General features: G+C 45.7%; 1 protein-coding gene across 4 annotated transcripts in view; it reads right to left on the minus strand.

Moving 5' to 3' along the window:
- The window catches only part of LOC146808685 (E3 ubiquitin-protein ligase CBL-like), a 417764-nt gene that overhangs the window by 226338 nt on the left and 176809 nt on the right, over positions 1 to 14617 (minus strand). For all 4 annotated transcript variants that reach the window (XM_085615485.1, XM_085615487.1, XM_085615486.1 and 1 more), the window contains exons 4-5: positions 10136 to 10257; positions 7504 to 7641 (exon numbers count right to left, since the gene is read on the minus strand). In XM_085615485.1, the coding sequence (XP_085471611.1) occupies positions 7504 to 7641; positions 10136 to 10257 (260 nt within the window). The remainder of the gene's footprint in view (positions 1 to 7503; positions 7642 to 10135; positions 10258 to 14617) is intronic.

Below are 14617 nucleotides of genomic sequence, written 5' to 3' on the forward strand. Positions count from 1 at the left end.
GGATTAATGTCTTTAGTAAATGCTTAATCACATTACTGTTTCAATTTACAACAGACGACCCTTTCAGCATTTACTGAAGACATCCAGTTTACCAGAATAATCATCATATATGTCAATTGTCATCATTCCTTCGACCTCTTTAGCTAAACGCTTCTGGTGAGCAACATCGGCAATAGCTTTCTTATCTGGGATGCAGAATGAAATGCATACGGAACAGAACAATGGTCCACATTGAACACACATACAGAAAAGGAACAGAATTGCTATAATAATACAGAGACCAGTTAAGACCTTCCATCCCCAGGCAGTAACCAATGCCCAAAACCATCCAGAAAAGGACCAAGTGCCGTTTTCTGTGTGGATTTCAGCTGCTATTTTATGCAATTTATTAATAGCGTTATAAACTGATGGCGTATGATCAGGGATGAACACACAGCAGCTACTTCCAATAATTTTACAAGCTCCACCTCGATCAACTAACATTACATCTAATACCATACGATTCTGCAATGCAACAATCCTAGTGATTTGCAACTCTTCCGTAAGATTCCCAAGAGCAGCAGCAGTTTGATTTGTCACAGCTTCTACCACTCTTGTTAATCTTCGGATCTTCCTACTATTCAAAGCGGCTCCAACAAAGAAAAACAGTCCTAAGTTAAAATCAATATACTGCTGCAAGCTGGTATCAGTCTGATCCACATCATCAATCGATAGAGTGCGTTTATACCTATTTACAGTCACATTATTCAACAATTTCAAATCTTTATGATAAGATGCGGGTGCTAGGAATACAGGAGGTAATAGGAATGATACATAGCATACCCCAGACCACCCAGCCGGCAAACGGTAATAACCTTTATTTCCACACACAAAGTAGGTATTATGGGACGCTAGGAAGGTACTATTATTCAATCCATCAATGTTCAAGACAGTGATGCAATCTCCTGTAATGGAATCTATAAGGAAGTTGGCACGGAAACTGCAAAGTACAAAACAGCATTTATTAACCCTTAAGGGTGGTCCTACAATCCACACAACGCTCTTCAGTATTGCATAGAGTAGCACAAAGAACTTGCGTACATGGTCCCCTTTTATACACAATAGAGGGGCTCATAAGTGGGTGGATACAACATGAGACCAAAGAACATTACCATTTATGGTCATTTTCGATACTGAATCAATACATGGGCGGAGCTAACACACTCCTTGAGCCCGCGAACACATGGTCAAGCAAGGCTAACTGATAACAGATGTGGTCAAGTCTGGGCATGCGCCAGATAGACAAAAGGGCTATTTATAGACTGTTACTGGGCAGATTACAAGAGCAACTAACACAGAGGTTGGACTCTTCTCGTGGTGAACACGTGGCAGCATGACAGTACAAAATGGAGTCCAAACTTCAGTCAACATAACGGAGAAAACATGATCTGAAGGGAAAGGATTAATGTCTTTAGTAAATGCTTAATCACATTACTGTTTCAATTTACAACAGCACAGTGGTGGATTTTAAAACCATTTGATATCAATAAATGTTTGGCTGTTTTACAGGATCTGAATGAAACCCGGGCACTACTAAGCAATGTGCAGGTAAAACGCACCGCCACTGGGGAAGTCAAATCAGTCACAGCAAGACCTGTCTGGATCCCAAAAGTCGGAGATCTGGTCAGAGAAAAGATCGAGGACAAGAAAGAATTTGGACCATCATACAGAAAGCCTGTACCTGTCCTGGCTCTCGAAGGAACAAGGACAGTACTTCTTCTTCCTCCTATTGTCGGCAAAAAGGAAAGAGATTCATCTCCATTGATCTGATCAAACCACACTATGTGGCCGATATTGAATAGTAGGCCTCGTGGGCTCCTGGGTAGCCGACGCTCTACTCTTGCTACCATACAGGAAGTTCAGTCATAAAGTCTCATAACATTTGAAGAGTGGCCAATACAAAATGATGGAATTTCCAGCAATGAAATGGAACTCGTCCCTGTTGACACAGAACATCACAACACAAATGAAAGACAAATTTCAATTAGGCATACCACTGAAGACTACATCGATACGCCTCAACAAGAGACACCCACCAGCTCAACAAAACCTGCGAGCTACCAAAAATAGATCAAAAGGCATCTGGCTACTTCATCAATTTTGACACCTTCTCTCTTGATCCCAGTCAATCTGAGACAATGCCAGCTCCAGTTTCCCATAAGCAACAACTTTGTGCTTTTACACTTTTCTGAAAAAAACGTATTTAGTATCACCTTGGCTCCAGCTCTGGATAATACCTGGCATATTGTTTTTTTCTGTTCTGAATTGGCCTAGTGATCGTTTTTTGCTTACTCATAAATGGAAAATATCTCCCAGAATGCTCTGCAGTATCAAATGTGAACTTGTTCCTGAAACCTCATACATCATCTAATTGTGAACATATAGACCTGCCCATCGTGAACATTACAGCTGTTCCAATTCCTGATGGTATAGTTTGGGACAAGGTAGATTATGATGTATTTGGTCCCTCTGAACTTTTGAAAATACCACATTTATTTAAAATTTCTCTAAATGATATCATTACCTCCAGTACATTTTCTGATGATTGGGATTTTGAGACTGTAAATAATATGTTGTCTGATTTATAACAATCCGCTTCATTTTCAAGCAATGAAATGTTAGAAGACACATCTGATTTTGACACTATGTACTGTTACCATCATTATGGTCATCACTTTTTACACAAATCCAGTATCGCAAGTAATGTTTTCACATACCACCAATGGGAACATTGCCCAACACCACCAAAAGGTAGTTTGAATAGATTTGCACAGAAATGTTCTTATTTTTCAGGGTTTAACACTTCTGACCGACCTCATACTACCGTAAGGTTGCACCTATACCTGCACAGAAAAATATGCTGACTAACACCAAACAGATATATTCTGCATCCTTCATTTCCCAACTGTCTGAACAGAGTTTCGACTTATGGAAAGACACTATAGACAAAATCCGTCTGGGATTCTAAGTAATGGCAAGTCCAGGGAGCATAAGCACTCTTTAGACCGTGCCTCATTCCACAGTAGATAATATTTCTGAATGAAACTATGCAACATACTTTCTGTCTTGGACTGGCCAAGAACAAGGACTTGAACACGCTTTGGATTCCCACACCTTCACACAACAATTTTACATCAGGTGAAGGGGATACAATAGATGACATCATGCAGTACATTACTTCAGACCCCAATTGGAAGGGATTGTTAGTTTTTCCCACAGACACAAACAGATGTCAATCAAGATACAAGGGTAAAACCAAAGGGTTTAGCATCCATAGGCCGGACAAACGTTATGTGCAAAGAGAACATCTGGGGGTAGTGACATCCTACAGTGCTGGATCTAAGAGATTTTTTATTAAGTCCCCGAAAGCCATGTCAGGAATGTTTCTATTACACTGTCTATAATGAAAACTGAAAAATCTCTCAACAAGAAGCTGCGGAGAGACTTTGTGAAATACATAGAATTAACCTAGAAAAGGCGTTAGCTGTAGTTGGCAATGGTAAGACTACATTAACATCCAGGATTTATTCACTGGGCAACATTGTATCTTCTGCTACTAGAACTAGAGTACTAGAACAGGACTTGTCCATACTACAGCACGGACAATCCCAGCTATGTTCTTTTATGTTATTAAGCTGGACGCTGCAATCATTGCGCGCTGGTTATGTGCCTTGCCGATTTTTCAACAGTAGGTTCCTATTTTCTGCATACAATCTAACTGAGAAGCAAATAACAATGGCACAAAGGGGAGCAAAATATACAATGATGCGTATTGAAAAACTAGACAAGTTACCTTTAACTGTGGCAGAGTCACCATCCACAGAATGGTTAATCCATGGCCATATAACACTACTGGTCACAACTTTCCATTTTCAGTAATGCCTAGAACAACAACAGGCAGGCGGATATGAAGCGATGGATAGGGAATTCATCAAGGAATATTGGGAATTGCTGTACAGATTTCGATGCAGGAGTGGGGACATGGAAGTGTTTCTAAGCAGTACCAACTGCAAGAACTCTTTAAGTGAATCTCTCAAATGCTAGGATATCATGCTTCCCGGGGCCTGTAATGGTTAGGTTGCTAACTTATCCTGTCACTTGAAAGGGTCCCCAGCTGCCGTGTTTAATCCGGTGTTCAAGTTGCTTTCAAATGGGAGTTACTTGATGCTGAATGATCAAGGTTGTTGTGGGATGCTCCAGGGTATCGCATATCTTGTCACTGTAAGCTCTGGTACAATGTATCTTTAACATGTCTGATACAACGGGTATAGTACACCTATTTAAGAACATAAGTTCTGGACTGTTAAGCACCTTTCAGACAATCCTCGGAGTTATTTCCAACTTCATAAACTCCGTATTTGGAAGCATTTTTGGAGGTCTTCCGCTGATCCTGTTCCTAATAGCAGGTATCCTGATTGTCATTTTTCTGCTATGCAATGGACGTCCCAGTCACCAAGGAGATGGAAAAAACGCTCTTGGAGCTCAGATACCTGATCGCATGGTACTCCATCTGGGCACACCTCCGCTTCGCGAACTACGTGAATCTTGGTTCCTATCATTTAGACCAGTCTGGATTGACTGTATTCTGCCTGTACTCCGATGCCTGTTCTGCAGTCAAAAATTTGTGTTGGATCTCTGTCTAACATTTCCATCAGTTGCGCCACCAGACGTGGATGCTTTACTGGACCCGATAACGGCCCATGTACTGCTGTGTCCTCAGCATATTCCAATGTTGATGTCTGTATTCTTAGAGCCACCACAGGATGCTTCAGCTCCTGTCGGAAAGGATATAGGCTCCTTAACAAATAGTCAGGCCTTGGATGGCACACAGGCATCCCCAGCAGCGGCTGTGGAGAATGCGGAGGAACATCTGTGCTCGATTGACCTGATCTGCAAGGTGTTGCAGGGACCGTCGTCGTCGATTGCAGGCAACAGTGATGTTGCGTCTCCCAACCAGGACACATAAACATTTGGCTCATCGTGTGCTGGGAAAAAATTGGCTTTTTCAAAAACAACCACATTTGGAATTTTAAACAAAAAACACTTTTTTCTAAACTGCATGGCTTTGTCACTCATTGTTTGAACTATATATACAAACATAGTTTAGTACAGACTTCTATTGCCTGCAATTTATGTTTTGTTAGCATTTTTCAATTTTTAAAGTACTATTTTTATGGACTTAGAAGTTATTTGCATACAACACCTAGCCTGTACATCAATAAAATTTTAGTATGTTGTCCAGTCGATGAGGAGTGGGTGTTATATTTCATTTAGGTACCTCAATATAGGCTCAGGTAGTCACCTAACCTTTCATCTATATTCTCCCCTACCATTACACTACATAACAGTTCTTGAGTCTGACCTTTTACCTAGTTACGGGACTGCTTAGAGGACGTAGGGTTTTGCCTGAAAACTAGCCTCATCCATTATGCATGAGGATTCTTGGAAACTCAGCAGGACTACGATCTCCTGCATAATAACTCATTCCTGCCATCATCCTAATTCCGACATGACACAGCAAAGTAGAACCCCAGAGGGTACCACTTTGGGTATATAAACACCAGACCTTGCTGAGGTAGTTAGAGGAAAAAAGAACTTTCATGCCGACACACTGACGCGAGACAATGAGGTTCCTGCACGCAGACACTCCAGCTCGCAGCGGTCTGACATCTCGAGACCAAGACGGGGTCCCACAATCTCTCACTTCAGATAACGGGGTTGACTTTATTCTAGAGGGATTCTTGGCTTTACACCTACATACATGCTAGGTACACTTACCTACATCTAGTTAGGGTTGCATTGTAGGAGTGTGCATTATTACTGTCATGTATTTTTATACCTGCCTGTATTCATTGTTTTAGCACAATGATAGAAATCTACCACCCATTTACTCTGTTAGTGCTTATAATCATTTATATCTGTTTCTAAATGGTTGTTTCAGCACACCTTTTTTACACTATAATGACGCTGGTTCAATAAATGCTTATTGTAAAACATCCCCACAGTTTATTCTATTTATCTCTCTGAGACAAACTGAGCACGAGTGACTGAGCGAAAAGGTTTGCATTGTTTCAACGATTCTGAGGGGTCAGGGTGGTCATGTTCGATAGTTGCCAAGAACTGTTCTCTCCTTGGTAAGAGGGGTTTCTAGCGGCACTGTGAGCTAGTTGGTTCACAGGCTAACATAGCCAGTGGGGGTGTCTAGAATCAGTATGGACACCAATCCTATAGTGTATGTTGTCTAAACACGCAGGTCCTATATAGGTTTATAGGAACTACACAACAGTAGAGATTTGGACATATGATGGAAATAATGGTGTGGTGTTACACAGGGGTCACCTCATATCTCCAAGACCCCTTTAAGTAGCGTCTTGGTAGAGACTTGGAACTATGATAGTGTGGTGTTACACAGGAGTCATCTCCATCTCCAAGGGTCACCTCCCATCTTCTAGACCCCTTGAAGCAGTGTCTTTTACAGACTTGGACATATTATGGCTTGGGGTTGCACAGGGGTCCCTTCCATCTCCAAGACCCCTTGAAGTAGCGACTGGTAGAGACTTGGACATATGATGGTGTGGTGTTACACAGGGGTCACCTCCCATCTCCAAGACCCCTTGAAGCATCTTGTAGTCAACACATGGACCTAGTTTGGTTTGGGTTTACACTGGGGTTACCTTCCATCTATGAGGCTTCTTGGACTGATTGAGAAGGCCTTTGTAAGAGGCACTGACATACCTGTTATGGTGGCATAGAGTGGTGACCTCCCCATCACTAAGAACTATCGCGGGAGTCTGGGGCCCATGGATGAGACCAGAATGCTGTGCTATTGTGGTACACAGGGGTGACGTCAACATTCTCAGGGCTACTGGAGGTAAATAAATGTGGCATGTGAAAGGGCTTGTGTGTTCATGTCTTCGAAATCTTAGGCAACTTAGCATTCAACAGAAACACATCTAAATCTATAGTGCCGTACCATAACATAGAGGGCACAAAATACAATGACAGGGGGTATTACACTATAAATTCTATTTATTTGATGTTCAATTCTTTTCATAATGTTAAAATATATACAATACAATTATCTGAAATACATCTTAACAATTCACATCACGCCTCTCCTTTTATCTAATCAAGCATACCCTCTCATGAATCTACAGAACACATCAATTGAACTAATAAGGTTCCTTCAGAAAACCTGGTGACATTAATAATAAATAAATACGATGAATGTACAAAGAATTTCTTTCAGTGGCTTTTCATTGAAATTGTCAAATTTCTCTCAATTTTTGCAGACAGTGATTATACTTACAATGCCTTATGCACTGTATTTACTAGCAGGGGGACCTCTCTTCCTTTACATAAAGGGCTCGTAAACACCATGTTGTGTTGTGGTGGCAGACAGGTCACTTCCTGTCTCCAGGTCCCCTTGAGATATATTGAAGCATCCTAAGATATTCTACTTACAATCCCTGTCTCTCGCCTTCCATCAAGGACTGGAAGAGGGGCGTGTTCTGTGGGATGGTCTGCAGGATGCTGCCATCTTGGTTGACATAGCCAATGGCCCACTGTCCGAGCCGTGTGCAGCTCAGCCTGAAAATATAACTGCGACAAAAAAGAAATGTGAGGGAGTGGAAGGAATGGAAGACAAATGGTAGTGTAAGAAAAGGAAGAAGAAAAAAGAAAAAAGGGTTAGCGGAAAGATAATAGAAAGGTAAGGAAAGATGGGAAAGAGGGAATTGTAAATGTGGAGAGGAAACAGAGAAAAAGAAATAGAAAATAAATTCATAGGGATGGAAGAAAGGATATGAGAGGCATAGACAGAAAATGAAGGAAGGAATGAAGTAGAAGTTAAAAAAACTGGGGGGAAAACTAAACATTATTATAAAAAGAGAATGAGGAAGTAATTTAAAAATGTCAAAAAGATAGATGTAGGGAGAAACAATGGTATTGGGGAGCTTTGTGATAATGTTTAAGGTAGTAAAGAAGGAGTGAGAGAAAGAGGGAACATCAAGATGTTATCATATAACAAAGACCTTATCTTTTCATAAATGCCTGACTTTAAATGCCTGACTTTAAATGCCTGACTTTAAATGCCTGACTTTAAATGCCTGACTTTAAATGCCTTGCAGCCCCATGGGCTTCTCTCCACGCTTCTCCGAGGCCTTGTATGTTTACAATTAGTGCAAACCAAGAGCAGAACAAGGAGTCCAACAGAAGAGGGAAGGGGGCTGGACTGGCTTCAGCCAAACAAACTGTTAATATTGAAAAATACAATGTCGATGTACACCATGTTATATGTACGTATAAAAACCATTTGGCATCACTGTTGTTGAATTTGCCTGATGTCAACCCCCCTCCAACCCCAAGTCAGAAATACGTGGTCAGGCAGGCCCTATGACCTAAGCCTCAAGCAACTGATTGACAGATCATGGGCGGGGGACACATAGCCCTTGGACAATCATGTGAACAGGAAAACCCATATCGATCCCACAGATAGACATCGACACCACAAAGGTCCCAGACACTCCTCCAGACGTCTCGCGAAACGATGGAGAAACAGCCTAACAACCGAAGACCAGACCACCTTCTAGCACGCTGTGACATAACACCACCAACTCATAAGAGCCACCAAGAGGACCTTCATCCGGAACAAAATCCTCACCAATGCCAGCAACTCAAAGGAACTGTTCAACATCATCCAGCGGTTCACCAAACCCCCCAGCGAAGCCACAGACATCACATTGTCCCAGGACCTCTGCAACAAGCTCAGCTCCTACTTCCACCTTAAAATCAAGGCCCTCTATAACAACTTCAGCGAACAGACTCCAGAAACCACCCTCCCCTCCAGCAACGACAGCCAGCCCACCATCCACGCCTGGATCCCGGTCACCACCCAAGATACAACCACAACCATGAAGAACACTCACTCAGGAGCCCCCATGGACCCCTGCCCACCTCACATCTTCCACAGAGCCACCAACACCATTGCACCCAAACTACGCTGCACCATCAACCCCTCCTCAAGAAACCCTCAGCTGATCCGACGGACCTGAAAAACTACCAGCCCATCTCCGTCCTTCCCTTCGCAGCCAAAGTCACCTATAAATTCCTCAACGCCCAGCTGACCACCTTCATTGAAGAGAACGCCATCCTCGACTCCTCCCAGTTCGGATTCTACAACAACTACAGCACCGAGAACATCCTCTCCCCGCCACTGATGACATCCTCTTGCTACTCGACCAGCGCTACACTGTCATCCTCATCCTGCTAGACCTCTCAGCAGCCTTCGACACTGTCTCCCACCGCACTCTTGCAGCAAGATTCCATGACGCCTGCATACGGGGAACTGCCCTTGACTGGATCCGCTTCTTTCTCGTCAGCAGAACACAAAGGACCAGACTCCCACCCTTCCTCTCCGAACCCACAGAGACCAACTGTGGAGTACCCCAAAGATCATCACTCACCCTCAAGCTCTTCAACATCTCCATGGCCACATTCACTGCCATCGTCAGAGAGCACGGAAACAGCATATTATCCTACGCCGATGACACCCAGCTCATCCTCTCCCTCATGAAGAACCCCGAAGGCACCAGACTCAGCTTCCAGGAAGGTATGAAAGACGTCGCAGCCTGGATGAGCAACAGCTGTTTTAAGCTCAACTCAGAGAAGACAGAGGTGCTCGTTCTTGACCTCAAACATACATTTCTTACATCTGTTGGCCACAGCGTCTGAGTCCTCATTAAAAGACATAATAAACTGGATATCGTATGATACCAGTCCAAACCCAACAGACTGAACAAGCTTGGCCAAACATTAAATGATGCAGCAGATGATGCTGCATGTGAGACGTTGAGTGATCTCATAAGAGCTGACCAGCCTGGGTCCTGAACGTCACCAATGAATCTAGGCGGCCTAGTGATTCCCAAGATGCCTCCGAGCATAAGCTGCTGTAAAAATGTGTGGTGGGATAGTGTCAAAGGCGACACTCACAACACATCAGTGGCCTCTTGTTACCCACCAGTGACCTCACGATCACTCCAGGAACCTCGCTTTCTCCTCCAGTAACCGCTAGTAGCCGCAGCTAGTAAGCCCTCACCTGCCAGGTTTGTTGCTGTAGCACTGGAGCCGTGCTTTCACCTCGTCATACGTCAGGAAGGCCATGTACCCGGGGTGTGTGACTGCCAGACTGGTCCAGTTCTTGAGCAACGACTTCCAGGGCTGATGGAATAGAAAAGGCAAAGAGTCAAGTACTGAAATATTCATGGCTGTGCCTATGTGTATGTCTTCTAGTGTGCTGTGTATACGTGTCTGTCTGTGTGGCCGTCTGTGTGCCTGCATGTGGATCTGCGCATATCTGTGTATGTGTGTCTCTGTTTATGTGTAGCTGAGTGTGCCTATGTGTATCAGCATGTCTATGTGAATGTGTGCATGTTTCTGTCTGTTAGTATGCCTATGTGTGCATGTATATCTGTGTCTCTGTGGCTGTATGTGTATTTGCACGTGTGTGTGTGTGTGTGTGTGTGTGTGTGTGTGTGTGTGTGTGTGTGAGACTGTGTAGTAAAGTGTCTCTTTTGACATGGTTACCCCCCAGTTTTTGCCTGATGTCTGTGATTTCGCACTGTAAGTCCACTGAGTTCCAGCTATCCAGGTTCCCAGTACCAGATCTCCTTCCCTAAAACTGTACTACGATTGGCACAACTTCTGTTGCCTCTGTAAGTCCCAGTAAATGGTACCCCCAGTACCCAGGGCATGAGGATGGAGGAAGGTCCCCTAGGGCCCCCTCACCCAGACCAGGCGGTGCTCTTACTGCAGACTGCGTGTCCAGGTGCAGGACAAACCAAAGAGTCGACTTGGCGCACAGCCATGTGTGGTATGCCAACCCTGCACTACACAAGAAATAGGTACGTAAACCACTACTGCAAGCCTTTAGCCCTAAGGCAGGGTGTACTACATCCTATGTGAGGGCCTATCAGCATGAGCAGACGGTGCCTACGATAAAATCCATTCTTGGTGTTGTACGTGCACAGGGAAGCCATAAAGAGTAGATGGGCTGGATACTGGTTTCCTAGCCCCATGATGGCTTTACTGATTTCTATGTAGTTTGCTACCAGACATCTTGTCTTAATAAATCATTGCTGATGGTAGTATTGGGTTTATTAATACATTCACACAAGAGACACTTTGGAGGGTCCCCCCAAATGTTACCAACCACTGGTGAGGTCCCTTCCTAGTTTTAGCTAGCCTGCCATCACCAGACATGTTTCTGGACCCCTGGGTAGAGAGCCAGTGCTCTCTGGATCCAAAGACATTGCCCCATCTGGGCTGAGGTGGTGAAAACTTTCCCCCTGCAGGATCTTCCTCTGCAGAAGTGGAAGCTTCACGGGACATGCCACCCTTAAACCTCTGCTGTTTGAAGACGATGGCGAGCCCCCAGCCCTGCTTCACTCTTGGCGGTAAAGAACACCACTGTTGTTGAGGACCGGCACATACAGTGTTGAAGTGACTCACCACTGAAAATAAATGTTGCAACTTCCCAGGCCTGTTGGTTCACCGGTTCGGTGGAACCGACCCCTGTATGCCTCCATCACAGTGAGGGGTCCTCTCAGCATAGCGACCGATGCATGAAACAGCTCCTTTCCTGAGAGCCCGTACCCTCTTGCCTGTGACCTCGTCAATGTACTGCAGCAATGTTGGCATGACCACCTACCCGGTTCTGCAGCACACCTGTGGTCTGCCCGCTGCTGGTGAACTTCAAATCACCATGGCGGAGTCCTCCTTCCAGTGTCCATGAGGGTATCTGAGTCGGGGGTCCTCCAATATAAATCTCCACATCCTTCCAGCGACCGCTGTGGTGGTGGTGTTCGGTATCCAAAGACCTACAGAGATCTGCTGCCGGGGACCACGACAGTAACTTTATTGGCAGTCTCCTGAGCTCTATTCAAGCTCTACGCTCCCATTGCTTCGCCGACGACTGTGATGGTAAAAATCTCACGGTATTGACCTCCAAGTGCCTAGATACTGAAAATAATGTATACTTTGAAGTGCACTGCGTTTTCTCTCTGTCACTGAGTCTACAATGTATAAAATATTTTTCTGATTTGAATTCTTGCTTCTCAAAACAAATATAAAAAATATTTTTATTAAAAATTCGTCTCGGATTTATTCTTGAGTGTGTGTCTCATTTATTGCCTCTGTGAGTACAACAAATGTTTTCCACCGTCCTCTGATAAGCCTGACTGCTGGCCCACACTGCCACAAAAAGAAAGTTAGTATTCTCTACTTGTTGGCTCTATCTGCCTCTGGGGGTTTCTCACCCTCTCTCCATACTGCATTTCATTTTAGTGCACTGTACAGAGAGGCAGTATTTTACAGTGTGTCTGCATATCTGTATGTCTGTGAGCGTATTGTCTGTCTGTGTTTCCGTGTGAATGTATGTGTCTGTGTGTATCTGTAAATTTGTAAATGTCCGTGTGTGTCTGCATGCCGGTATCTCTTTGAGGCTCAGATGTCTGGCTGTGTCTTAGCTTAGCTCAATCTACTCCTGGTGGACAAGCCCACATCGAGCTAAGCCACAGCGAGCCAAACCTTCCAGGGACTTCTGTCGATGTCACACGATCTTAGTTCATTGTGGAATCCTCAGCAGGGGAGGTGCTGTCCGGTGATGCACTGCCATGGTTGTTACTCAGATGTGGAGACAGTGAAGAACCTACCTTACAGCCCAGTGTAAAGACAGGAGATGGGCCACTCCTAGACACACCTCTTAGTAGACAGAGGAGGTGGCCCACTCCTAGAAGCCCCTCTTTGTAAAGAGAAGAGGGGGGCCACTCCCAGAAACCCCTCTGTGTAAAGAGAGGAGACGGGCCACTCCTGGAGACCCCTCTGTGTAAAGAGAGGAGATGGGGCCACTCCTGGAGACTCCTCAGTGTAAAGACGGCAGATGGGCCACCCCTGGAGATCCCTCAGTGTAAAGAGAGGAGACGGGACACTCCTAGAGACCCCTCTGTGTAAAGAGAGGAGATGGGGCCACTCCTGGAGACCCCTCTGTGTAAAGAGAGGAGATGGGGCCACTCCTGGAGACTCCTCAGTGTAAAGAGAGGAGATGGGGCCACTCCTGGAGACTCCTCAGTGTAAAGAGAGGAGATGGGGCCACTCCTGGAGACTCCTCAGTGTAAAGAGAGGAGATGGGGCCACTCCTGGAGACTCCTCTTTGTAAAGAGAGGAGATGGGGCCACTCCTGGAGACTCCTCAGTGTAAAGAGAGGAGATGGGGCCACTCCTGGAGACCCCTCTGTGTAAAGAGAGGAGATGGGCCACTCCTGGAGACCCCTCTGTGTAAAGAGAGGAGATGGGCCACTCCTGGAGATCCCTCAGTGTAAAGAGAGGAGACGGGACACTCCTAGAGACCCCTCTGTGTAAAGAGAGGAGATGGGGCCACTCCTGGAGACCCCTCTGTGTAAAGAGAGGAGATGGGGCCACTCCTGGAGACTCCTCAGTGTAAAGAGAGGAGATGGGGCCACTCCTGGAGACTCCTCAGTGTAAAGAGAGGAGATGGGGCCACTCCTGGAGACTCCTCAGTGTAAAGAGAGGAGATGGGGCCACTCCTGGAGACTACTCTTTGTAAAGAGAGGAGATGGGGCCACTCCTGGAGACTCCTCAGTGTAAAGAGAGGAGATGGGGCCACTCCTGGAGACCCCTCTGTGTAAAGAGAGGAGATGGGCCACTCCTGGAGACCCCTCTGTGTAAAGAGAGGAGATGGGGCCACTCCTGGAGACCCCTCTGTGTAAAGAGAGGAGATGGGGCCACTCCTGGAGACCCCTCTTTGTAAAGAGAGGAGATGGGGGCCACTCCTGGAGACCCCTCTTTGTAAAGAGAGGAGATGGGGCCGAGGAGACGGGGCCACTCCTGGAGACCCCTCTGTGTAAAGAGAGGAGATGGGGCCACTCCTGGAGACTCCTCAGTGTAAAGAGAGGAGATGGGGCCACTCCTGGAGACCCCTCAGTGTAAAGAGAGGAGATGGGGCCACTCCTGGAGACTCCTCTTTGTAAAGAGAGGAGATGGGGCCACTCCTGGAGACTCCTCTGTGTAAAGAGAGGAGATGGGGCCACTCCTGGAGACTCCTCTTTGTAAAGAGAGGAGATGGGCCACTCCTGGAGACCCCTCTGTGTAAAGAGAGGAGATGGGCCACTCCTGGAGACCCCTCTGTGTAAAGAGAGGAGATGGGCCACTCCTGGAGACCCCTCTGTGTAAAGAGAGGAGATGGGGCCACTCCTGGAGACTCCTCTTTGTAAAGAGAGGAGATGGGGCCACTCCTGGAGACCCCTCTGTGTAAAGAGAGGAGATGGGCCACTCCTGGAGACCCCTCTGTGTAAAGAGAGGAGACGGGGCCACTCCTGGAGACCCCTCTGTGTAAAGAGAGGAGATGGGGCCACTCCTGGAGACTCCTCAGTGTAAAGAGAGGAGATGGGGCCACTCCTGGAGACTCCTCAGTGTAAAGAGAGGAGATGGGGCCACTCCTGGAGACTCCTCAGTGTAAAGAGAGGAGATGGGGCCACTCCTGGAGACTCCTCTTTGTAAAGACG

Source organism: Triturus cristatus, chromosome 7 (genome assembly GCF_964204655.1).
Source record: "Triturus cristatus chromosome 7, aTriCri1.1, whole genome shotgun sequence".
Classification (NCBI taxonomy): domain Eukaryota; kingdom Metazoa; phylum Chordata; class Amphibia; order Caudata; family Salamandridae; genus Triturus; species Triturus cristatus.